Source organism: Megalopta genalis, chromosome 4 (genome assembly GCF_051020955.1).
Source record: "Megalopta genalis isolate 19385.01 chromosome 4, iyMegGena1_principal, whole genome shotgun sequence".
NCBI lineage: Eukaryota > Metazoa > Arthropoda > Insecta > Hymenoptera > Halictidae > Megalopta > Megalopta genalis.
Window position 1 is genome coordinate 16,578,720 of NC_135016.1, and position 27,258 is coordinate 16,605,977.

The window sequence follows — 27,258 nt, forward strand, 5'->3', positions numbered from 1 at the left end:
GCTTGCAGAATTTCAGCGGATCGAACGGAGGCTGTGTCCCCTCGAGCGAAAGAAGGAGAAGCAGCGAAGCCAATTTCACAGAGGAGACACCAAAGGGAGGAACAGCGAAGCTACCAGAACGAGCGACACGCGGAAACCTCTTTAACGGGACGTGCCGAACGAAAAGTCATTCCCAAACCAGAGCCGAGCCAAGCCAAGGCAAGCCGAGCCGAGCCGAGCCGAGCCAAGCGAAACCAAGTCGAAGCATGCGCGACCGCGAGACCCGGCGAGATCGGAAAGCGGCGACGGCGAGTTTCGTTAGAGGCGTGCAGCTTGCAAGTTAGCGTATCGAGCGGGAACATCGGGCTAAGGGAACCACAACTCCTTTAAAAGATAAATCGGCAACGACCGTTCCGTTGGTCGCGCGCGTACTTTCTCACACCTTTCATTCGCACGTCCATGTCCATACCGCCGCAAAACAAAAGTCGAACGACAAACAAGGTCGCATCGAATTAAAGCACAATTCGAGTGTCAACGCGAACGTACAACACAGCGTCTGCGATGATTCACCTCCTCCGTCGATATCGTTAAAGCTGAACGGTTTTCTTTTACCTGTCCGGTTAGTGTACACGTACATACATACGGTGATGCAAGAACCCGTGAGTCATCGTGCGGATACAACGCTTCTTTGCGCGGTCGAGCGCGATCGGGCGCGATCGAGAACGCGCCGCCGACTTACCTGGTGATCCTGGCGATCCTCTTTTCTCGAGATATCACGCGGATGCTGTTAATCGGGGTTACGATGTTCTCGGGGCAAATCACACAGGGGAAGGTTAACGAGATTGTTTAGTCCCGGTCCCCGGAATACGTTTCGGAACGTTCGAGTCGGACGACCGAACTCGCGTTAGGGCACGGTGGCGAAATAGCGAAAGTTAACGAGGCTGCGGCTTCTTGGGGTCTCCGGAGACGATCTCGGTCTCGAGGAGTTCGCGATCTCCGCGTTTTTCCACGGTATCGCGTCCGCCGTCTCGGTTGATTCGAGCCTCGACGCTTTATACTGCCGGCAGGCCTATTACCGGGCCGTTTACGACTCCGGTTACCGACCAGGGGGCTATTCGTTCCTATTTAACCCCTTATGCCCCAATTATCGCGTTCGTCGACACCGTTCCCCGCCCGGGAACCGCTTCGTGGATTATGGAAAACGCGCCGCGCGAACAGCAATCGTTGATTCACCGAGTACCTCTTTCGGCTTAGTTTTTCGTCGGTTTTATTTTTCACCGTTATCCGTGGGCCCGCTTCGAGACATCGGACGTTCGACGATCGCCGATCCGAGTCGCGAACCTTCGCGTTCGCGAATCTTAGAGATCGTTCGAACGTGGGCGAGACTTTTGTCAACGTTCTTCCACGCTTCGGTACTTTGAATTAGCGCGCGAAGGATCGAACGACGGATAAGTTATTCGTGTTGTTGCTCGCACTCTATAAGCTAAAATTAAACCGTTATCGATTCGGAGCGGTAAATCGAACCGTAATCGGTTGAAAATAGTACCGTACGTTGGCTGATCTTTTTATAAACTTCGGGAGCACCGTTCGAAATAACGTTGTTTCGCTACTTCTCCACCGTCGACGAGGCGTACACTCGATGGAACAAACACACCGGCTACGCGAAAAGGTAACGAAGTATCGAACAACCGAGGTCTCGAGTGTCGAGTGTCGAGTGTCGGATGTCGATAGCTCCGAGACGATTCTGGATTTCATTTCCAAAGAGACGACAGTCCGCGTCGCGATCGCCGATCGTCGACGAATATTTTTGGAGAACGATTCTGGAAAAGTTAAAAAACCGTTCTCGTATACGCATTTGTCCACGACCGAATATCTACGACTTTCGATGCGAAAACTTCGAAAAAGAATTAGACTCCGACGAAACGCGTTTCGTTTATCGGTTAAATCGAAAATATTTCTTATTTTCAGCGATGAAATTTAGATACCGGAACGTCTGGAAGGTCCGAATTCGACGACTTTCTCCGAATCGTTCGACTTTCTATCGCGAAGCCAGCGGAAGTCGAGGTGTCGATGTCACGGTAGCCGACGCGTTAAATAACGGCCGTTTCGAGCGGGCGAAGCGTCGTCAGCTCGGTCGTGCGGATCCGCGCGGAGGAGCCGCTACTCGCTGCGTTTGTTCCATCGAGGTCCCGTGGATTCGCCAGAGGATAGAGCCGATCGACGCGATTCGGATCATCGGTTGCCCACGTGCGGTCGAACGTTTAACGGAGACCGAAGTTCTGTCGTGGGAAACGGTTGTTCGTCGACTCGACGATTCGACGACTAGTTGGCTCGTTGACTCGTCGACTCGCGAGCCGGGGATCGATCGCGAGAGTCCGCGCGAAGATCGCCCGAGTTTGCGAGAAGCCACCGCGGTTTCATTCCCCGGGAGGAATCCGATCGGGTGACGAACAACGGACCGATCGACGGACAAAATGTCCGGATGATCGCACGGCCATCGCGAGCCCCGTAAGATTCGGGCAGGATTCGGGAACGCGGATCTAGCCGACTCGTCTCGAGACGCTAGATTACAGCTTATGGAGCACGATGCGTCCCAACGGCCCGACCACAAAGCATGCTCGCGACCAGATAGAGATTCCGATGCAACGTTTTTTTCATTTCGTTTATTATTTAGAAATCCAAAGATTCTAGGTACTCGTTTCTCGAGGATTTTTGTTTAGTAGGACTTTCGACCGATAGGACGCGTGGAACCATTGTTCTGTCGCGTTGAATATTATCGGACCGACGATCGGTCGGATTTCGTGCATTCGAGTGCGACAAAAATGTCGAAAGAAAGTAGGAAACGAAGCTTATTTCGAGCTTGACCTCTGTGTCCTGCGATCGATGCGGACACGTTTTATTTGCAGTTAACAATAGCAGTCTATCGATAGCAACTTTCTGCAACCGTTGGAAGAAGCAGGAGTCGTTTAGATTTATCTTTCCCTCTTTATTAATAATATTATGCTTTATGCAGCGATTCTTTTAATCTTCCCGTTTCGAATGACAGCTACACGGTGGATAATAGCCGCGGTCGCCTCGTATCCTCGACGTTTCGTACGCGTCGAAAAGCAATTTTTAATAACGTTCGCAAAAATAGAACGCGCCTTTCCGACGTACAGACTCTAGGAAATTCCCGATGCAGATTTCTAACGAACGTTCGCCGAAAAAGCTCGTTCTTGCTTGTAAATCAGACGGACGAAGCGAACAACATCCTATCGGTAAACCGTATAGTCGCTGCAGCGGATACAAAACGAGGCGCGGACTGGTCTGTGCGAATTCGACGGTACGTTCTGCGATTAGTTTTAGAATGCGCGTTTCACGGTTTGACTATTCTCTCATTGTTTTTACCGATGAAATCGCGCTCGAATTTGTATTCGGTGAATATTCATCGTTCGGAATCGAATATTTGCACGATTCCGACAATTATGCTTCCGGCTCTGCGAGCGTGGCGGTAACGCGCCGATTCTCGAATACGAGGAAAAATCCCGAAACCGGTATTAAATGGCGCACCGATGCGAATCGTCGCAGCCATCGGTAACCGGGCGCTTCTCCCACGGGATTTAGAAGAGCCCGTACGATCGATGGATACCGCTTACGACTTACGATCATCCCTTCGTCGGTACCGTGCGAACACTGTTCGTTACTCCGTGGATCGTGGAACGTACATTTTGTTCGCGCTACCGATGCCGTCGACGCTCCCTTAACGCTCGACGCACGGTGTCCTGTAACCGTAACCGAAACCGTAACCGTAACCGACCCGCAATTATACGCGCAGAGGAACGGACTCTACACGGAGGAATCTTGCAAGAAGTCGGCAGAAAATGTAGACCGTCCTCGATAAACGTTTCGAACAACGACGAAAATCGGTACGAGAGAAACGCGGATATTTAAACCTTTGCTCTGGAACGCTGTTCTTCGACGCTGCGCGAGCGTTACGCGTGGAAGCTCGATTCGGATAACATCGAAATTGGATTTGAGGCGAACGCGCGGTTACGATCGAGAGAATTTTCTTTGTTCCGCGGACGACGAATTCGATTTGGACCGGCGCGCGATCGAGATCGGAGCCGAGAAATCTACGATTTTTCTGGTAGAACGGTTTTACAACGTCGTTTCCGTAACAGGAGTCGATGGAAACCTATGGAACGAGGCAACGCGAGTCGCGAAACGGAGATGTTTCTACGCTTTTACGTCGGAGTCGCTGACTTTTTCAATTTCGCGTCGCTCGATACTGCAACGTGTTTCTGGCGCGAACGTTATCATTCGGACAGGTTATTATTTAGAAACCGTTTCGCTACCGAATACTCCTTTTGTACGTTGCTCGTGCGAACGTTCGACGGATCCAAAGTTCCACCGCTCCGCTTTGCTCGTAGAGCAAACATCGACGGACATTTTCTCGCGATCCTACCTATTCGCTGATACTATAATTTCATTATTTTATCGGTCGCGTATTTATTTGTACGGAGGATTTGTATCTACGAACGATTTGCGCTACTTTCAAGATTCTGGTAAAGCATGTTCCAGAGTTCTCTCGGAGCGCGTTAGCTATTTTTAATTGCGCGGGATACGAGTATCGAAGATTAATTTTCCGAGAAGATTCGGGAAATATTGAAATTTCAGGATATTTCATGATCAAATTTCAAGATAGACTGAACAAAACATCGGTCCACGCGGCGAGAAAGTCGTTCGAGGGAATCCCGCGTGAAACGAAACGACTCGAAATGAAATCGATTCCAGCGCGATCATGGATCACCGCGAGCATACTTTCTAATCTGCTTGGAAAGTATCACGAGCCTGAATATTTCAGATACGAGAACAGGAGCGACGCGCTCGCGAAATGAAATTCCCGAGTTTCGAGTTTCGAGTTTCGAGCGTCCGGACATCTCGGTTTTATCTCCTCGAGTCGGAGTCGCGGTCGGAGTCGAGTCGGAGCGGAGTCGGAATCGGAGCAGAATGCGATTACCAGGCGTAAGAATATAATATTCGGCATTATCTTATCCGCGAGCAGCTTGCGAAGCGTGTATTATCATCCGCCGAGCCCTCTCCCGTCCTGTAAACAGATGCGGATGATACAGAAACAGAATCCAGCGGGCCGATCGTGACATCATCGAATTACGCGCGGTCCGCGAAAATCGCGGCCGCTTGTATATTACGCGCGGCCGATAATGCCGATATCGCTCGCAAAATACTCGAGAGTATCTCTCGTTTAGCGGCGGCCGAAGAGAGAGAGAGAGAGCCGCTGCAGCGAGACCGAGGGTCGGAGAGAGAAAAAGCGAGAAATGGAGCCGGTGGAGAGGATGGAGAAAGAGGGAAGCGGGAGGCGAGGCGTGTTGTTCGATACATCGGAATCGATTCGAAACGGTACGGTTGACGCGGCTGCGATTAATTCGAGCATCGTTCCTGGGAAAACATGTTTGTCACGAGTCCTGCGATAAATTGTTCCGATGATATACACCCGATTACCGCTGGCAGAAATCGCGTTCGATTTTTATTGGGAAATTTGATTACCTTTCTCGAGACTGCTCCGTCGGTGGCCATTATTCTTTGCAGACGTTCTTACTTTCCGAACACCGTTGGACACGTTTACGTTTCCTCGCCGCTATTAGGCGCTTTTCTATCTTTTCGACAAGGTTGGGCGTTTTTTTAGTCACCGGTCTCGCAACCCTCGATAAATACCATCTCTGTATTTGAAATGAAAACGTTTTCGGATAATGGAAAGAGAAGAACGTAATAATACGCGATCGGACCCGATTGGAAGGATACTCAAATTATTACAGAATCGGCTAAAATGCGTTTAACCACGGTGAAACCTCTCTTATCCGACGTCCGGATAACGTTACTTGCAATTAGTTTCACCGCTCGACTATTTCGTTGGAGAATCGTACAATGAACGTTGACGCAGGGACGATAGTTCGGGTAATCGGTAATCGACGATCGTAGCTATTTTATTTTCTATTTTTACTTTACACGTTTCTCCGCTTCTCCTCCTTCTCTCCGACCGATCCGTTGCTTTACACTCGATTCCGTTTATTCGTCGCTCCTCCGCTTTATTCTTATTCTATCGAGAGTTTTACTTTATTCTGCCTACATTCGTATTTGATTTATGTTCGTTTAGCCTGTCCGCGCCTCCGTTTTATTCTTTAGTCTATCGAGAGAGTTTTATCTCGCTTCGTCCACGTTTCTATCGTACTTTATTTACGTTCGTTCACTCCGTCCGCACCTCCGCTTTATTTTCCATTCCGTCCACGGTTGAAACGATCGTTCGTTCGCAAATGTTATCCATCGATCACGGAGCACGCGAAAAGTTAATCGGCGACGACCTAAATTTCGAAAAGTGCTCCGCGCGAACGAGAACTTTCGTAGGCGAGTCGCGCGGCGAACTTTCGGTTCGCGTCTAGTCGACTGAACGATCTGGATCGTATTTAGCAGGTAAAACAGGAACTTTCACGATCGAAGAGCGAATTTCCAGGCAAGCGAAGCGATCGAACGAAAGGAAGCCGATACGCTTTGCTATCCGTGATCAGCGAAAAGAAACGTCGCTGTCGACTAATATGGAAGTTTTAACGTTCTTGGTATCGGTGTTTCGCGCGAACAATTGTCGTTCTTCGTTTCTAAATTGTTTCTTCGAGTGAAACGATCGAACGAAACCGTATCGCGTATAAAGTCGCGAGTTGCAACCGCTCGGGTCTCGCGGGCGATATCGTCGTTGCAAAAGAAGAGGCAACGTTCGCTCTCGTTATTTTCGCGCGATCGATTTCGCCACAGTCTCGATTAAAGAGAGCCGCTCGAAGAAAGGACAACCGAATCGATAGATTTTACGAACGCCTCGATAGAAACGCGTAAAACGGAAACGGCGATTCCAAGTCGAGTCGTGCGATAGAACAAAGGTCCCGCGGAATGGTCGGTGCAGGAAAAAATGATGGAATTTCGGTTTCCGGTTTCCCCGCATCGTATTCCATGTTTGTCGATGTCGGTGTCGGCACGGCACAAGCGAGTTGGACGAACAAAGAGAAGGTGTACAAGGGACGGAAGATGGAGAAAACATATGCGACAGAGATGATCGCCCAGACAATTCACAAAAAGCATCGGGGAGTCGATGATCTGAAACAAGCCCGATTTCCTTCTTATCTTTATCGCGTTCGCCTTGCCAAGGTCGGTTTTTCTGCGACAATTTTTCACATTTTTTTTCTACTTTATATCCACTTTATTGGAGAAAGTTGCGTACATCGAGCGAATTCCAGTATCTTCGTCGCGATAAGCGCGAGTTTCCGTTCGCGGCGTGCTTTCGATTCGATAACGGGGACGGCGTTTTAATTTGCTCGGAAGCAAGAGCATCGAACTCGCAACGTTCCAATTGGAAATCGAGCTTCGGGCCCGGCTAGATTTTATGCAATTATATCCATTCGCTTTGCTTTCTTCGGTGTTTCGTCTCTTCCATTTACATTTCGTTCCGCGCGGTAAACGTATATTTGCGATAGGTAACGAACAGAGCTTTCGGTCTCTACCGCGTTTCGAAGCATCTTTGCCCCGGTTCGAGCATCGAGAACGCGTCGACGATCTCGAAGCGTTTTCGCGTAACTTCGACCAAAACGTTTCCTTCTCGAGATCCCTTCTCGTCGTTGGAATCGCGCGAGATACTCGAGACGCGCGCGAGCTAAATCGTACGTAAACGAAAGCATTTCGGGAAAGCTTCGAGGGTCGAATAAATGTCTGCGACGTTCGAAGACTTTGCGGATGCTGCAGCGTCGATGTCCCGACACCGACGAACGGAGAAATTTCGAAGAAACCGATCGAGATCCGGCACGACGAGCCCGATGCTCCGGAACGAGCGCGGACGTCTTCGCGGATCCTGAGAGCCGGCGAGTCGGCTGCGCGTGCATCGGCTTAAACGCGAAGCTCTGTTCGTCCTCGGGCCGAAGCGACGCGTCGGATTTCCAGGAAGAAGTCGACCTTGGAAGGGAGAATCGCGATCGCGATCGCGCGCGGAAGCTGTACCTCGTCCGAGGTAATCGGCCAGACGAGAATAGGGCCCACCTCCGGCCTCGCGAGCTACCAGAGTGGGTCTTAGGTCGCGATTGCAGTAGTCTGAGTGTTTGCAGCAGGCGATCACGTACTCCAAGTCGCCTGGACCGCGTAGCGTGCTATTCGTGTTGCACCAGACCGAGTACTCGGGCGACGGGAACGAGCTCTCCTTATCGTAACACCTGAGAACAATTTCACATGACGGCTACATCCGGTCCGCGAACCCGGCGAGAAGCGGCCGCGGTCGCAACCGCGACCTCTCGCGCGCTCATGCCCGCGGCTCTACTCGCGGAGAGCCGAGGGCCCGAGGGCCGAGGGGACCGAACGGGCCTTTAACGGTACCTTGTCGTCGGCATACCGACGTTTCTCCAGATTTTTCTCTTCCTCGGGAAGAGCTGTTCCTTCCGGCCTCGACGAACGCGATCGATTTTCCGGCGAACGACGCCGCGTTTTTCCTCGAAAATTCTATAATTTTCGATCGATTTAATAAAGTAATCGTTTCGTAATTACCCTTGAAATTCAACGCGACCGCAATTATTTAACGAATCCTATAATCGGTATGTACATACCTCGTAAGCACAAATCCATAATCTTCTAATTAAGCGTGCCGAGGATAATTTAACGATGCAATGTTTCATGTACGATTTCCTACACACGCGATTGCTAAGAAATTATTTTACGAGGATTTTCCTACTCCCGTTCGCCGAAATCGATCGTATTCGCCGATCCGCATCCTAGCGACAACCAAGACAGCGTACGATCCTGCGCGACGCAAAGCGAAGCGAAGCGTCGCGCTGTAAATAAATTAAAGCCGCAGCTGGTCCGCCGCTTTGCTTTTCTCCTCTTCGCTTCCGTACCGTTGCACTTTTTTCCTCGGCGTGCTTTTTCTTCGCTTTGTCACGGCCGTGATAAATTACGCTTATTACGAGGTCGTAAATTCGCGAGGACACCGGCGCAGCGGCGCGATACGTTCGGGAATAAATCATTAATAACTCCCCGATCCGGCCGCATCGCCGTCGCTTTTTCTGTCCCGAGTAATTTGGCTCTTAAGGGGCTGTATTATAACGTCGTTATCGCGGCCCATTTCGGGAGGAGCCGTTGTTATATTAAATTGTTTTTTGCCGCGGACTTCGGACGCGGCCGAAACGCGGCGGACGGCCGATCCTCGTTCGGCCCTGCCGTGCTTCGTGCTTCGATCCTCGATCGTCGATCGAATCGTTCCTCCTGCCGCGCGCTTCGATCGACGGAAAAACTCCGGATCCGCGGAGTGTCCCGTTGCTCGCTACTCTATTTTTGCATTTCCGATGAAAATTCTATTTCAATTTCGATAAACTGTCGTTTCGATAAAAATGTTCGACCAACGTATAACATAAATTCTGACGATTAAAAATTGTCGGAAATGTTATTTCGCAAAAACAGCTACGAATATTGACGCTCTGCTCGACGATCGTCGAGTCCGGGGCAGCGATTCGAAGCGATTCGATCGATCGAACTCGGTGTTCGCGAAATCGTTGAAACGGCCGATGCTAAAAATACTCGTGCGATAATTGTCTGTTCCGCGAACGACCATACGACGAGATACCATTACGCGTATTTATAGGCAACAGCATACTCTTCCGGATAAAGTGACCGGTCGATTGCTTCAAACTATCGGAGGTGTATATTATACATATGTACAGTGTTTCCGTTATCGGACACGCCGCTGCTGAAAGAAAGCATTTTAGTCCCCGAGGAGAACTGACACAGTTACAACGAATATGTATATACAGAAGAGTTTTACAAGCTAGTGAGGAGGAGGACGGGTCGTCGAAGGAGTCTGGCCGGGAAATTGAGAAGAACGATAAACCCGGGCCGACCGGGCCGTTCGCTGCCCTTTGCCGTCCCTCGACAAGCGATGCGTCGCGAGTCGCGAGTCGCGACAGCTGAGGAAATAGACGGATCAAACTGGAAAGACGTGCAGAAACGAGAGTTGCGATAGTTGCGGCTGGCGTCGGCGAAACGCTCGTGCAAGATTCTTTTCTCCCAGCCATTGTGCCAGCTATTGTACAATTTCGGATCGATTCGGCAGAATTCGACGCTCGCCGAGTCGTCTCTGGCCGTCGTTGGCGGCGCGAACGAACGAATTCGCTCGTAACGTAACATCGTAATACACTCGTCCTCGAACGAAATGCTTTTATCCGGTGAATTGTAACGTCGTTTCGCTCGACTTGCACGAACCTTGCGCCGCGCCGCGCCGCTGCAAACAACATCGACGACTACAGAAAAGGTTAATAACGCTTGTAATCTACCGGATTTGTATAGAGAGGGATCAGGCGAGAGAGGGCCGAGAAAGGCTGGCGCGGCGGCGCGGCCACGCTTCCAGCGCTTTCCAGCAATTCTGTGCGAAAGGAAATCGAAGAGAAATATTTACAAAAGATGTCCTTTCTCTAAGGATCTGTTTACCGATCTGTCACCGCGTATCTACTTTTGCTGGAGAGCGCAGAGAGGAGGATACGACAACATGCGACCAACGTGCTTTCCAAGTTTGCTCGGGAGAACTTCCGGTCTCGGAGCGCTTCGAAGCGAAGATAGAAAAAGAGGAGAAGGATGCCTCGAAGTAACAAGCGCTTCCATAGGTGGCAAATGTTCTTCCATTCGCGCAACAACGTGTTGCGCTCTTTCGTTGTTTCCGTTGCGCCGGTTTGCAAATCGTTATTTACCAAACTGTTGTGTATCGCTGTAATCGGAATGTTCGCGCATCGGTGTTCTCGATCTTAACCGGCTGTGCTGCAAAACTACGAAGGAATAGGATAGGAGCGTAAAAATTACAAAAAAGACGTTCGATTCGAGTCACGAACATTTAGGAATCGCGACCGATACAAATTGTTTTTGCCGCTCGTCTCTGAACCTCTTAAAAAAGAAAAGAGCCGCGGTTGCGAAGGACCCTGCGCGGACTGCGCGCAGCGCGCGGCGCGTAGGGTGCAGGATGCAGGGTGCAGGGTGTAGCCGGTTTCCTAGGTAGCCAGACAGCGTGGTGCGCGTCCCGCGCGCCGTGATATTTGGTAAAATATTGATACGCGTATCTAGACGCAGATAATAGAGTGGTGGGCGGCAGAAAAAGAGAAACAGAGAGGAAAAGAGATAGAGGGGAGAGAGAAAGAGAGACAAAATGAGTATGTGTCAGCAGGTGCAACGTACGTTACCGAAGACGGAGGCAGTATAACGCAGAATTGGCGTAGTGGAAAGAGGAGAGAGAGGCGTCATGGCAAGAAAATGAAAATAGAGACAACGGTTGCGATGCAGCTGGTGTATCGACATCAAAAATATAGCAGCGAAACTGTACAACGAACTGAACACCGGGGCTACGCTACGTATCGCGAACGATCTCGTCTACGGGGACGAATTTCGCTGTTCTCGCTGAAAGTGTCGCGTTTTCTTCTCGAGGGGGGTCCAAAATTGATCCGGCTTTCGGATTCGTTCATCCCCGATAACAAGGGAGAAACCCTGAGATCTATAATACGAAAGGATTGGAAGTACGAAGGGAGGAAAATGCAAATGCTACGATGATATTCGGTGAGGATCGGCACGATCGGGATATCGGTACCAAGGAAAAACATCTACGCTGGACATTCGACAACTACGTGTTCTCCCATAAGATATATACAGTGCTTTTCAATCTACGAAAGGATCAACTTGCGTATACGTATTAAAACGAACGTTACGTGTCCACGCGAGCAAAGTCGTAAGCGAGCCGGTCGCTACCCCCTATCCGGAATAGCGGAATTCTACGGGATAACGAATCGTTGATTCGCGTAGCTGCGGCAACGTGGAAATTTCAACTACCGTCTCTTCGCTAAAATGTCGTTCCTTCGAATTTTTAGAAAAACCGCAGTTTTCGAAAACAAAATGGCGAAGAGGTGAGCAACTTACCGGAGGGTGGACACGTAATTTGCTAAGTAAAAATGGACTGGAGACAAAGTGAGAGAGAGAGAAAGTGAGAGTGAGAGAGAGAGGAGAGAGAGAGAGAGAGAGAGCGAGATAGAGAGACAGAGCTACAGGACAGTGATAGATCTACATATGTATAGAAAAGAGCGCTGCAGCAAAAGCCTGAGCCACCTGCAGAGTGTTCGCTACTTCCAGGTCGATGGACTATACCTTCTGGGCGGGGATGCAGCTGAGGTTTCAGATCCCGATTGCAAAAATCCTCTTTGCAGCACTCGATGACGAAGGTCGTGTTCCGCGAGTCGCTCGTCATGCAGAAGATGAGCGGCTCGGGTTGTGACGGCGACAGCTGTTTATCCACGCACCTTCAAGCCGAGTTTGCACCAGTTTCATTTCAGATAAATCAGACAAACCAACTTTCGTAGTTTCGTAGTATCGTGGTAGTATCGTAGTTCGGTGGCAGGGCTGGTTTTCGAGGAGGGGAGGAGGTGGGGTGGTTGGAACAGGGATGACGTCGACGACGATGGCGGTTTTGCGCGGCATGGCCTGCCGATGCGATGGCTCGCGTCTCGCGCCAACAGAAATACGAATGGGGTTAGGTTCTTTTGTAGGGGAGGGGACGCACGGTTGCGTTGCTTCCGGGGGAGGAACTCGACCGCCTATTGATTTTCATTCGTCGGTAAAACGATAAGATTACAGGCTCCTCTTTCCCGTCTTTTTGCACCCGGATCTCGTTTGCCGATCCGAAGCGTTCGATGGCTCGCGTTCGAAAGTGCTCGGGCTCGGATTCTAGCCAGTGTTTGGCCAAATATAATCCGATCGATCGTTTGTAATCGCGAGAATTAGATTCCGAATCATTCAAATGGTCGAAGAAAATGTAAGCAACGGTTCGGTATTTTTACAAAAATTTCCTTTCCTCGGGATCCTTGTACGTTTGCTCTAGAAGACGAACCAAAACTATGTAGCAACCAGTTTGCCGATAATCCAAAATCTGTTTATTCTCGGCAAAAGTTAGAACGCGAGCCCGGGCAGTTTCGAGATGTGCAAGGAGTGGGGCGGAGAGGTCGGGTAATTCCGGGGAGGCGCGTGTTAATACGATTCGAAATGTCTATAAAATCAACGATATCTTAAAGGATCGATTTCGAAGGATAAAACATTCGACGAGTAGAGATTATTCTCCGAAATCCGTAATTTCGAAATTGTCTTACCAGCGTCGATCGCGCGTCGCTGCGATCTCTCGTTGTCGTACGATCGAACACTCGTATCGCGAGTCTCGTTAATTATTATTGGTTAACCGAACGACGGACTAAGAATATCTCGCGAGAAACGTTTCGCGACTCCGGTCACTAAACAAACTCCAACAAACGTGTAAGAAAAAAGACAAAAAATCAAAATCAAGAAACCCAAACGGTATCAAATCAAAGTGTACTGTTAAAAAATGTCAGGGAAAGGGGTAGAAGAAAAAAACACCGTGCAACTCTCAACACTCGTTTTGCGGTACCTGACGCAGTGGGGGTAGCCAGTGGTAGCAGATCGTCGTTCCTGAAATCCTATTGTTGCTTCGACAGAAATCAAACCAAACTCGATATGAGAAAAATCAGACAAACGTGAAAAATGAGAAAAATGTGAGAAACGAATGAAATGAGAAGAATCGAACACGGGAAGGATGCGCGATCTCCCGTGTTTCGTTCTGCTCGTTTGTTCGTTGAATCGATCGAGGGAGAATCGAGATATCCTCGTGATCCTCGCGCGTCCGGCTAGGGCTGGATTAAAGCAGGCACGACGCATCAAACCGAACTTAATCACACATCAACTCGAAACAAAATCTGCACGTACACGCGTGTAAATATCTGTAGAAAGAAAACAAAAGTACTGAAACCAAAATAAAAGAGAGAAAACATGGTAGTTAGGAGCAAACGAGCTTCGTTGCGGATGCAGCGAAACGATGTTGGTTAGTCGGGGTCGTACAAGTTCGAACGAACGAATAGTCGCCCGTACACGTAGAACTTCCTGCGCGATCGTCGTTCAAGCATCGGAACGCGAGATCTTACGACAAGATCTCGTTCGCGGAACTTTCATCGAGTCGTCAACGTCTGTTCGACGTTTCGAACAGTTCCGGTATTTTTATTTTCTTATAGGCTGAAACGTTCGTTTCGAATCCCTGACCGTGCCATTTTCTTCGCGATCGCATCGATTAGAACTTTTTCCAAGCGCTTTCGTCTAAAACAACGGAACAAGCGCGGCGGAGCAAGGGATCGAAAGATCGATGCGCGTGCTTTCGATCGATAAATTGACCGACCAAACAAACATGTAAATGGAAAATGATTGCACGGATACGCGAATGTTTCAGCCATGGTAGGTCGTAACGAGCGTCGATTCGCGGCAAAAGACATCGGAGGAACCTCCATTTGCACGGAACAGCTATGCGTAGAACCAAATGTTCGAAGAAAAGACGGTTAAAACGCTGTGCAGGCCCGAGGAAATTGCGACTGGACGCGTGTCAAGGTGATCCAGAACCGGAACGGTGGTAATCCGAACCGAATCGCGGATACGGGAAACATCCCTTCCACCGCGCGTCCCCCGCGCGGTATTTGCGGTTTCGATACGCGAATTAAATAAAATCAATTATTCCTCGATGCGTCGAAGTCGTGAGAAAGTCGTTCGGCTCTCGGCTTTCGGTTTTCGGCACGCCGGGCATTAAAACGAAAAGATCGCTCGGCGCGCGTTCCAACTTTGTTATTTCATCGAAGAACAACTCTTTCTTGCCTCGGGTAAATATATTTTTTGGCGACGCGTACCCTCGATCCGACGGATAATTGCGACATTCTTTGATGCTACACGAAATAACGAAACCGATCGTCCAAATATTACAATCCACCCCTGTGCACCCTTTCGAATCGAGAACCAAGGGGTCTGCGTCCAATCGATGATCGATTCCTCGCGGAACAGCGAGTAAAAATGGCGGCCGTAGAGCCCGCGCCAGGCCGGGCCGGGCCGGGTCGCGCGAAATAAAGCAAAGAGAAAGAAATGGACGAGGATGAATTAAGGAAGATGAATAATGCCCGATAATTAGTCACGTTTTTATAACCCAGGAAACTCGGATAGATCTCGGATTCACGTGCGCGATCGCATTTGCTCGCGTACACGCCACCGGATAGATAATGATCGGCACGTAATCCGTTAATTAGTTGGTTCGGCTCGAGAGAAACTTGTTAGTTTCGTTCTCCGTTCCTCTGGACCGATCTAGGCTACGGTTACAGCGGATGCATTTTCTAGCGAACAACCAGCGTATACAAACGTTGTAAACCTTTGACGAAACTTTAGTCTTTTATAGCGATCGACGTTCGATTCGATCGCTCGCAATAATATAATCCGATATATGTACCTTTGTGCGAAGAAAAGGAGCAAGCGAATATCACGCGTATCGATCAAATATAATTTAATTTATCTCGAAACAGCGAAACTTTTTGGTATTGTATTTTTATCGCGACCGGTTCAACCAACGATCAACGCGTCCCGACGAACGCCTACAATCTCTGGACTCTAAAATCTATAGTCCGGAGCAACGCGCTAACGAACAGAGCGTAAATGCAACAGTTTGCGTAAGAACGAATCTATTTGGTTTATCGGTCGTAGTAGGTACAGAATAAAACGCATCCACCGTAGCCGCAAACTTGGGCGTTCGCGACACGCTCTCCGAGCATCGTGCGCTGGAATTAATCGTTAGCCAAGAATCAAACGAGACCGCGGCGATGTTTCCTCGGTTGCGAATAGACGGCTATCGGCTAGACACCCGTAAACTAGTTCCTACCATTCCCAACGCTTTTTAACTGGAATAACAGCAACGAACGCGACCCTGCGTTTGCCGAGTAGCCGCGAAAATTTGGCTATCCCCTCAAAGAAACGTAAACGAATAGAAAAAATAAACGAGGGCAGGGGGTTCCAGCGCACCTTATACGTCCGATCGGACTATTCCGAGAATACGCGAGATTTTATTATTGGCCGAGCTCCGAGAATATTTGTCTTGCCGAATCGTAACGTCCGCGTCCGTGTCCGCGCGAAAGCCTCTCGTTGCATAATGATCGAATTCCCTGAAGAACGTAACCGTTCGACGAAAGAATAATAAGTCTGTATTCCTGTACGCGTCGGAGTACAACGCGAAGGTCGACTACCGGAAAGAAATAAACGACTTTCGTATCAAGTAGATTCTGGACGAAATGTTCGTCGCGTGTCCGCCTCGTTGCTATAGTTTCCTCGATCGAGGACGGCGGCAGAGTCGGAGTCGACTTTGATCGCAGAATCGTCGTCGATCGATCCGTCGATTCCGGAATCGTAAGAAGAACGCGCGCGCGCGATAACCGAGTACGGAACACGGAACACGAAACGCGAAACATTGTCGGAGCTTACGAATATCGAGCAATCCGAAAGTTTCGAGAGCTCGGCGGGCTCGAAATTCGAACGGGCTCGAGCCGCGCAAACCTCGAGACAATTTTCCAAAACGCGCGAACTTTCCTCGGTGGCTTCGTATCGTCCATGATTCTCGGTCGTCCGACGATCACCGACGAACCTTAACAAACGTGAAATATGAACGACGAAGAGGCGAGGAGGCGGGGCTCGAGTCTTCCGAGAGAATGAAAGAAATGCCGGAGGAATATTTTTGCCCGGTGAAATTTCAAGCGGACGCAGACCCCTGTAAATACATACGCGCGCATACTTACGCCGCAGCGTTTAACGTAGGGCATCAAGATATTCGAGACTTTCTCAATTTCGAGCTTCGTGTCTCGACGACGCGAGAAACACACATTTGAATATAAACATCTAAAAGGGGAACTACGATTCGTAATATATCGTTCGAAAAATTTAGAACTTATGAAAATTGAATATGCATTTATGTAGATTCGAGTGTCGCGAGGCACCGGTGAAACCCAACTGTTTCGGATAGAACCTCTAAATATTCTCCCCATAAAACCGTACGAACAAAAATAAGGGTTAGAAGGCTTCTAAAAAAAATTTTAAACCATTTAGAAATTGTCAAGAAAATATTTAACCGTTTTAGAAAATCGCGCGCTCAAGGACTGAAACGAGCGGACGGTTTTAACAAAACGAAAAGTAACGAATGAAACGATCGTTGTCCAGTTATAAAATTTGTTCTATTATCATTCGGCAGAATTGTAAAATCGTCCAGGAAAGCGTCGAACGAAGAAGGAATCTAACGTACGATGTCGGTGAAATTTGCAATAGTTTCGACTTTCGACGGAGCTCGCGTATGTACTTGGTTCCATCGGCAACACCTTCCGCTTGCGAGAAGAGGCGAACGCGAAGCAGCGGGGAACGGAACAACGTGGAACCGAAAAAACGAAATGGAACAAAAATCAAACGCGAGTGCTCGCGACACTCGACCACCGCGAGGAATGCAGTTAATGATCTCGTTAGGAAGTTCGTTATTACGCCTGTTTCCACGGTTAGCTATAAAGAGCGTGGGCGCGCGCGCGCGCGCGCGCGCGCTGTATCGAGCGACGCGAGCGATGGAAATATTTCCGTGAAACTTTGAGAAATCTTTGATTTCCGTTCAAAGAAAATGGGATCGGCGGAGGAATCTTCGCGGAAGTCGCGCGATCGGAAAACTCTGCTCGATAGTCTTCGTTTCTCCGGACGTGAAAATTCTCTGCTGGTGAAAGAAAGAGATCGATCCACTTTCAACTCTTCGGAAACGTCTCTGTGAAATTTCAACTCCGAAAGCACAATATTTTCGTATCTTAAAAAAGCGATGTTTGGCATGATTCAGAAATCAGAAAAAAAAGTAGCGAACCGATCGGCTCGAATTTGAATCGTATACCGTTTACCATATAACCGTATACACGTTGTTGCTTGACCTACAACCAAAACGATAGATTGTTTAGATTGCTTTTAACGAAGAAGATAAGGACGACCGTACCGGCGATATGGAACATTTGGTTTCGAATAGTTGGCATTGTTCGCGAAATAATTCTTTCTCGCCGTTGGTAGGACAGAACGATAACTTTATCCGTCCAAAGGAAAGCATCGATAAAACATTTTGCTTCGGATAAACGGGAAGACCGACGTCGCGTCGACCGCTAATAGAGAAATTACGCGAAGGAAGTCGAGTTCGCTTTTCGACTTGGACAGCGACGATACGCTGGTTCGAAAGAGCTGCGAGAAAAACGACATTTCTCACCGGGAACGATACCGAACGATTCGAGTTAATTTCTATTTCGGAACTAGCAACGTCCGACGACGCGCTCCGCCGCGAGTAAAATGGACGCGACGCGTGGAACGCGGACAATTCGCGTGCCAGTGAACGCGTTAACGTCTCAATCAACGCATAAAAATGCCGGCTGAGTTATGGTTCAATAAAACTGTCGGACAGCGTAGATTTGAAATCTTGCGGTACTAATTCGCGGTAACACCGCTTAAATTTATGCGGATCAAATTTCATGGAGTCGCGAATGCCAGCTATCCTCGTAACCATCGGCGCACCGCACGCCGGTGCGGTCGAACGAGCAGAATTTCCATTCCGCGCCGATCGCGCGCGATCGCCCGCGATCGCCCGATAATTTCCCGTAACAAAGCGGAATATTTGCATCGGCCGGTCGTTCGGCCGAGCTCGTTAAAAAGCCGCGCGCTTTCGCGCGTCCCGGGACTCGTCGAGAGCCAGGGCCGGTAGCCGAGAGCCGAGAGCCGAGAATCGGGAGCCGCCATTTTGCTGGTTCGCGGGACGCGGGAAAGACCTGTGCGGCATTTCCGCCGGCTGAATAAACCACACCCGAAACGAGCATTACGCGAATCATTTTGCAATTTGTGGCCGCATCGATTTAGAAAACTCGCGCGGCATGGGAATAGTCTGCTGCGCATGCCTTCCGAGCGGGCCGGCATATGGCAACGGCAGCGGCCGCGACCCGCGCGCGGATTAGTGTGCTACTTTGATCGCGCGTTACACGCCACCCACACGCGGCCAAGTTTTGCGAATGTACGGTATCGCGCGCGCTCGCGCGCAATACCTCTGGCCAACGAGTATTTTCACAGAAACCGTTAGAGGATATTTGTCGATGTTAATGGAAGATTTTGTTTATTAGGGAAAACAACACTTTACACCGGTCGGAGTCGCTCCTACGCCTGGATTCGCGTCTTTCGGCCCTAATTTTTATCGTTTGCAAGATTTCAGGCTTCCGATATCATACGATTGCGTTCCGTTGAAAACACGATTATTATTATTATTATTATTATTATTCGTTTAACTATTGTTCAGGAAAGGGAACTCGAGCGTTTTCGTCTCCAAACGTTGACCGGAACTAGCTAAACGTAGTACTGGCAAAACGTATCGTTCGACTCTGCGATTTCGATGGAAAGCTACAGGAGCACGCCTCGGTCTTCGCCAAAATAGCAGGCCGAAGTCAAGATTGCCTTGAAGCCGCATCCTCGTTGTCTCGGCCTTTGCTGTGCAGCTCGAGCCTCGAGACTCGAACTCGAGCTCGAGAGTCTGCCGAGGAGCCACGTGGTCCGATAAGCTATTGACCCGAGTCGCGAGACACGTGTTCCTATCGGAGCACCAGACCAGAAGCATACGAAGGGAAAGCTGTAGACCGGAAGACCGGAAACCGAGTCCGCGAGGATGCGGCCTTCGGACACTTTGCTACGCGGCTCGACGAGCTGCTGGAACTTGGTCGTAATCCGAACGACCAAGTTACGGATCGCGTTGTCGCTGGAATCGCGAATTTCGCGGAAAGTCGGGACCGTTTGCCACCGGCTCTCCCTGCGAAACGAATTTAAACGTTTTCGTGAAAAAGGACGAGATCGCGAACGTTGCGAATTTGTACCGATAACGAACGCGTTAACGCAAGAGCGCGAGTCCGAGCGTTCGCAGAAGAGCACGCGATCGAGCACAAAGGAATGCGTTCAAGTAGGCGAGATCCAATTTGTCGACGTTCGATCGTTCGGATGTACGGCCGGGGATCGACGCGGATGAGCGTTTTCGTACGTCGAACGACGAACGAATAAACAACGAAGCGTGTTCGCGACCAGGCGTAGGCGCGACTCGATGGGTCGTTGCGGCTGAAAAGAATACCTGAAGACAACTTAGGCGACTCGGGAGACAGTAAGGCCGGATATAAGTTCCGGTTGCAAAAGTCTGTGTCGTTGCAGCAGGTCCTGGACCGATAGATACCCGGCTTACCGTTGCAGTACAACGGCGATTCCGGCGGTAGCCACTGGCTTCGGTTGAAACACCTTTCGCAACATCGGAATCATTTTTATTTCATCTTTCTTAGCGATTCGTCGGATCGCGCGGTCACGCGGCTGGACGGTTATCGCGCTTTCTATCGCGTGCTAGTCGCTTCGTCTACCCGCAAGTTTCGCTAATAGTTTCTTGGAAGATGCTTCGAAAGCGGCAACAATTTCGTTCGGAATTCAACGAACGTTGCGTAACAACCTCTTCCGAAGCCGTTGTTTAAAAGAAAATTATCGAGCTCCTTGCGCGTACGGCACGATGATCGAACATTTTGGAACAGGCTTCCCCGGTAAGTAAAGCGTTAATCCGCACTCTAGGCTAGAGCGCTATAATTTAAACGGACTTCGGAGGTTTTTGTACAAAGCTTTCTTATCGCTGGTCTCCCGTGTTTACTAGTTTCTAGTTGTCTTGAACTTTTTTAGCAAAAGATAAAAACAGATCCGTTTGCTTCGCGTGCAAAAAAGAACGGCGAAAAATTCGATCGTTTTCCAATTGCTGTAACTGGTTTAGCTTTTGAGAATCGAAGGTTTGATTTTGAATTTCGAATCGTCGGAATCCAGCGGTTTAGAAGACTGAAAAGGCTCGGTATCGCACTAAATTGTTCGCCCGAGGGAAAAAGCGATACCGAACGCGATCGTTCGATGGCAAGAAATTCTCGTGCGCCGCTTTCGCGTCTCGACCTCGACCAATCAAATAATCTCGGCCACGCTATTTTCGAGACGATCTCCGGCTGAATTATCCAAATTATCCGTCTGGGGCGTTAAACATTTAAGCTCCATCCGGACGTCTGCGACCTCGGACCGTCGGCGTATCGTCTCTCGGTCGATTTTCTTCGATTTCGTCGTCGACGGTGTTCTATCAACGATCCTCGAGAATTTTTCAAAGAAATTACACCGATCGAACCGATCGAAGAAACGAACCGAACGAAGAGGAAGACGTATCGAAAGAAATCGATAAGCAAAATCGTGAACGATCCTAAGGAGTGAAAAAGGTTCGCCGTTGGAGCGTCGATCGAAGACAACCGATATTACAGCGGATACAACGCGTAGGAACCGTTGTTTTCCGACTGTTTCGGGACTGTTTCTCTTACTTTTGGCTACCCCCACGCGTTTACTAGAAAGTACTCGATCATTTTCAAAAATCAATCGGATGAGCGAAAGAATACTGGGAATAATGGAAATACTGGGAATGGAAGATCGATTGGTCGCGTCGCAGTCGCGGGTGAGAAATCTGGATAATTCGGCGTCGCGAAGCGTTGCCAACGCGACCACCGGCCGACAACAATAATAATTCGTTTCCGTCGAAGCTGCCGAACCAGGCGATAATCATGCCCCGCAGGGCCAACTGGAAAAAAGCGGCTAAAACGTTCCTAGAAACTACAACGGGGGAATCGATCGGTAACGGTAACGGTAACGGTAACGGTAACGGTAACGGTAACGGTAACGGTAACAGTAACAGTAACAGTAACAGTAACAGTAACAGTAACAGTAGCAGTAGCAGTAACAGTAACAGAACGTGACTGTTCGTTCAACTTCCTTTCGCGGTGAATGCGATCGAAGGGCCGAGAATTACCCGGAAGGTTCCCGAGTACTCGAAATATTTGGCTAATCTACACGGTGGCTCGGAAACAACGCGACGCCGTATTCTTCTGTTAAATTATCCATAAAATGTTCTGGTTGCCGCAAATGCTGGACAGCGATTGAAAACTTTTCGAATTACTATTTTCTGTGGACTTTCATTTCATTTCGTTTCACTCTATCGACGGAATTCGATTGGCGCAAGAAAACGTTCCGTATTCCTTAAAATTAACGAAAGTAGGGAAATCGAGGAGACACGAATCTTCCAATAGATAAAATATCGACGCTATTGGTACACGCGACGTACAAAAGTCAGCCAAAATATAGGAGTACTCGAACAAGCGCGAAATACGCGTTTCAACATCGTTTTTACGATTCTAGAAAACAGGAAGACCTCTTGAAATGGATGTTTTCGAGCAATCTGTATCGAAATCGACGAACTCGTCTCGATAAAACGATCGCAACCCGAAAACAATATCGAAATTATGTAATAACGATAACATGTAGCAATTTTGATGCGTCCCGTTCGAGCGAGAAACGATAAAACAAAAATTCACCGGTTACTCTGGACCTTTTATCGCTGAGATAAACAGTCGTTAACTTTGGACACCGTCTACCGATCGATTCGACAGGAAAATTCAACGGCAGCGCCGTGTTTGCGTCGTATACTCCGCTGTACCGTTTTCTTTCTCTTGCAAAATAATTGCGATGCGACGATTCCCGCGATTCTGTCGCTATCGCAATTATTTTATTTGCTCGGAGAATTTTATAATTTTCAAATTTCCGGATTCCCTAACTTCTTGTCGGCTTAACGTGCATTAAGATTAGCACCGATCGTTTAATCTACACGGCGTTACGTTATCCGCAACGGCTTCGTTACACAATTCGCTGCACGATATTTCAAAGTACAAACTTTGACTCGAATCGTGACGCGACACGATTACGGTCCGTAACACATTTCGCGCGAACAACATTCTGCTATTCTCGAGAAGCTGCGCCAACTTTTTCTGTACAAGTCGGATGCGTAATCGAAGATCGAACCGCGTACAGAATAATACCGCGATCGTGTTCCACGTTCGCGAGAACGATCTATCTATCTATCGCGTTATAACGCGTGGTCGAATCGACCTCGAAATATCCGGGTCTATGATTCGATCGCGATATTCGAATAAAAGATTCGAAGCGGGTCGTTCGATCGACGAAGGTCGATTCGGCGTTAAAATCGGGACCGTTTTAGCGCGGAACCGCGAATGCTCGTTCGCGTCGAAATGTGTTAGCGTACGGTGCTCTCGATAATTCGCGATTATCGCGATTCGCAAAATTTCTACGACTTCTGGAGAGGGGATCGGGAAAGGGGGCTGTGTGGACTGTGGGGAATAGCGAGCGAGTTCATAGACTATAGACGATCGATCGGATGGTCATAGAGTACCGAGTACCGAGTACCGAGTACCGGGTACGAATACACTCGGCTGTAATACGACGTTGAACAAAATTTTTGTCAGTGGAATTGCTCTCTCCTAGCGCCAGCACGCATGCACGTATACGTTACCTCCGAGCGTACGTGATAACATCGTTCTCCAAGCTGGTGCTGGCGAAACAATAGCCGTCGGTCACGCACGTGTGATTGGTATCGGCGCAAATATCGCAGTGACACTTCAGTCCTGGAAAACCAAAAGAAAAACGAACATTTAGCAAATTTGAAAGAGCTCCGACGAATTCCGCCGAATTTCGACGTAATTTCGGTTTCGATGCACGAAAAGTTGATTTCTGTCGCTTCGCTTCGCGTCGCGACGCGGAGTCGTGGGTCGATCGCGTACCAGCGATAAGAGCGAAACGTAGCCGATAACGAAGCCGATCGTATCTTCGATGGGCCACTAAAAGGTCGTTTTCACGAATCTTTCGTATCGATCGCTTCGACACCGGGGAGTCGGTGCTCGGCGATTGGAGCAGCTGGATGGAGGAGTTTACGAGTCGAATGTTCTCAAAATTATCGATCTCGTTAGAAAGTATCGCAGGCGAAAGGTTCTAATCGCATATAGAATATTCGCGACAGAAAATGTTTGGTCGAAGTCGCGAATACTGTTATTGTCGTTGAAGGATGCTTCGATAGCAGAGCGATCGAATATTCCGAAAAGTGTTGACAAAATAATATGTATATGCTTTCGTTTTTTGTTCGCGCGACGTCCACGATTACGTAAAACTTCCAGAAGAAGTTGAATTAGCCGGAAAGGTGGGGACAACCGAATAAATTTGACAACGCGTTCGCGCGATCGAACCCTCCGCTCGATATAAAAAATTGCTACGATATTTACGTTGGGATCGCATCTGTGCTTTCTAAACGGAAAATATGTTTTCACAGTGTTCGCTTCGCAGAGACAGCGATGTATATTTTCGAACGATTTCGATCGCGCTCGGTCACGCGCGGCTCCCGCTCGTTATCTTCGAAGAGATTCTTGTCCATCTCCGCCAGAAAGCGAGACTCGCTCGAGCTAACCGGACGAGCTTGAAAAAGCGTAGCTCGAGGCTCGAATGTACCAGGATCTATCGCGAACAACCATGCCGGCATTATTTGCTCAACAATTTATCGCGTCGATGGTGACGCAATCGTTCCGAAGTTAACGCATCTTTTTTTTCGGCGGTGACCTTACCGTGCGTTGCTCGAAAACTCTACCGAATAAGATCCTTGAACAGCGAAACTAATTGCTTGGGAAACCGAGACACCTAAATTTCATTCGAGAGACACTAATTCGAAGCTTCTCGGCGCCTCGGACTCGCGTACGTTATCGCGAGCTCGCTGGAGCGATCGATAAGATGCGAACAATTTGATATTCTCTCTTTAATTTACAATTATGCAAATTCCATTTGGAATTACGATCTTGAATGCTATCGTTCGAGTACGATTATATTTAAATTGGATCGCGTTTGGATTATGCGTTTGTCGAAAAAATCGATAGATCGAGCACAAAACGGTAAAAACGTTAGAACAATTTAAAGATAGTTGCGTTATCGTCGACCCATTAAAATTCACGGTCCAACACGTTCGGATGATATTAAACTGGTATTTATTACAGACATAAACCTCAAATAATTATAATCTGTGGAATCGAAGTTGGAATTGGAATGCGATGGCTCTAAAAATTGCTAATAAGAGCTGCTATTACCGCGTTTTCCGATTTGGAAGCTTCGACGGCGAGCGAACAATGACACGAAAAACCCGAATATCGTTAACATAATACATAATCTGTAACGAGCGATGCCAACGGTAATTCCGAGAATCGCGCGAGACTCGTTGTCGGATCGTCCGAGTCCAGTGCATCACCCGGAATACTCGACCGCGATCATCGATAACACGATGACATAATGACCGCGGCGAAATCGGCGATCGGCCACCGAATCGAGCATCGCGAGATACGATTTCCGGCGAGTTCGATCGACGATAAGCGGCGTTGGCGTTATGCGAGTTCAAAGCGACCCGATCTCAGGGACCGCCGCGCCGAGGCCACCGACGGAATTCAAATCTCGATTCTCTCTCTCTCTCTCTCTCTCTCTCTCTCTCTCTCTCTCTCGCTCAGGTCGATTCACAGAAAAGAATGCCGGGCCGAGCGTAATACGTCTCATCCGTCGAGGGCCGCCGAGACATAAGTAGCTACGTTTTCGGGCCGTGGTGCACGACTCGACGAAACGAGTTTAATTCAAGTCATTAGCGCACGCCCACATCGGATGCTGCTCTCCCGAGCCGAGAGCAGAGAGCAGAGAGCAGAGAGAGAACGGTTCGAAGAATCCGCCGCGCCGCAGCCGCGGCCGCATCGAGCCGAAGGACTGCGAAACGCGAAACACGAAACCCGAGAGAAGAGCTAGCTACCTGTGCGAGAAATTCCCATCGATGCCGACCCTTGCGAAGCATTTTTTGCGGGTCTATTAGGTCCTTTCTTGGAACTAGGTCGATGGACGTCCGATAACTGCTCGTTGTTGGTACCGGGACCCAGATCGGTCCGCGGGACTCGCGGCACGTCGACGCGATAATCGCCGAAAATCGACCCCAAAGATTTTCACAAAATCAAATTAATTTAATTCGCGAACCCTGGAAAATCTGTCGATATACAGAGTGTCCTAAGAGTCGCTGGCAAACGGGAAACGAGGGATTTCCGAGGTCGTTCGATGTAACTTTCTCCTTAACGCGAGTACAAAATCCGCGACTTTGTTTACGAGTCAACGAAAAACAGTGACCAATGAGAAACGGGAATGAGATCGGCCGACTTGCGCATACATCGCGAAATATCAGAAATCAAATTATTACGATGCTCGTGCTTCGGATTACTTTCGTTTATTCATAGATAGGTAATCTATATGTAGATAGGTATTCACGTAGAGAGAGAGATAGAGAGAGAGACGCAAGATGATGATTTTGCTCAACTAGAATCGGGTTACGATGCCCTGCTTTAGGATTGACGTAGCAAATGGCAGAACATTTGTCCGTCGGACGGAAACAATGGAACAAGGACACGATTAGATTCTTCGATTTAATATCTGATGGATGGTAAAGCTTCCGATGGATTAAAGTGACATCGTTTCGCAGCATTGTTCGACGCGAGACAGATACAGATACAGATGCAGATGCAGATGCAGATACAGATACAGATACAGATACAGATGCAGATGCAGATACAGATACAGATACAGATACAGATAAAAGTTCTGCCGAGGGTGCGGTAAACTTCCCTCGCAAACAGCTTTTGTCGAGCGACCGCGATACGAAAGCACTCGCATCAGAAGCGAGCAACTATAATCGAGTTGAACGACTAACGGCTAACAAAACGTTAACGGAACGAGAGTTTGCCGGTGAACACGCCGAGACGAGAGGCGGCGGACGAGGACGAACGTTTCCGTCCAACGCTCGACGTTGTTCCATCGAATTTCCTTCTGAAATTGAACAATTCAACCTACCGACTAAGATGACGGATCAGCCAACGAATTTGTTCACCCGGATAGATAATGGATCAGCGGATGTTCGCTTTAAACGCGATTCGTAGTCGTATTTTTCGTACGGACGCGTCTACCGAGGAAAACTCGAAATCGTTTCGATGTTCCTTTACAAAGTCGAAATATAGCGATGTCTCCCAAACTGACGCTCGGATCGAGCAGAAAAATGGACAATTTGAGAAGAGAAGATACGATTATTCGAGCCTTGCAGCACGTTTTTATAGTTCTTGACAATTCGTGACTATAAAAATAGTCGAACAATCGTATCTCCTCTTCCCAAATTGTCCATTTTTGTGGACAATCTTAGGGAGTGAAGTAATAAACCGAATAAATTGTGGAATAAAACGTGGCCCCGCGCCGTGAAAGAGCAAAGACCTTCCGGCGAACAACGAATCGCGTCTCGATTCTCGATCCCACCCCTCTAGGTACAATCGACGCAAAATTCGAGATCGGTCCGGTTCTCGTTCGACCCGCCTAGCCTGTTGAGAATCGCAGCTC

At 48.8% G+C, this 27,258-nt stretch overlaps 1 protein-coding gene across 5 annotated transcripts in view; it reads right to left on the reverse strand.

Moving 5' to 3' along the window:
* The window catches only part of babo (TGF-beta receptor type-1 babo), a 44,285-nt gene that overhangs the window by 10,360 nt on the left and 6,667 nt on the right, over positions 1–27,258 (reverse strand). For 2 of the 5 annotated variants that reach the window (XM_033473173.2, XM_033473172.2), the window contains exons 2-3: positions 23,330–23,441; positions 8,011–8,219 (exon numbers count right to left, since the gene is read on the reverse strand). In XM_033473173.2, coding sequence (XP_033329064.1) covers positions 8,011–8,219; positions 23,330–23,441 — 321 coding nt within the window. Of the gene's footprint in view, positions 1–8,010; positions 8,220–12,171; positions 12,324–20,041; positions 20,203–23,329; positions 23,442–27,258 lie in introns of all 5 variants that reach the window. The other 3 variants (XM_033473174.2, XM_033473176.2, XM_033473175.2) reach the window with 3 other exon arrangements.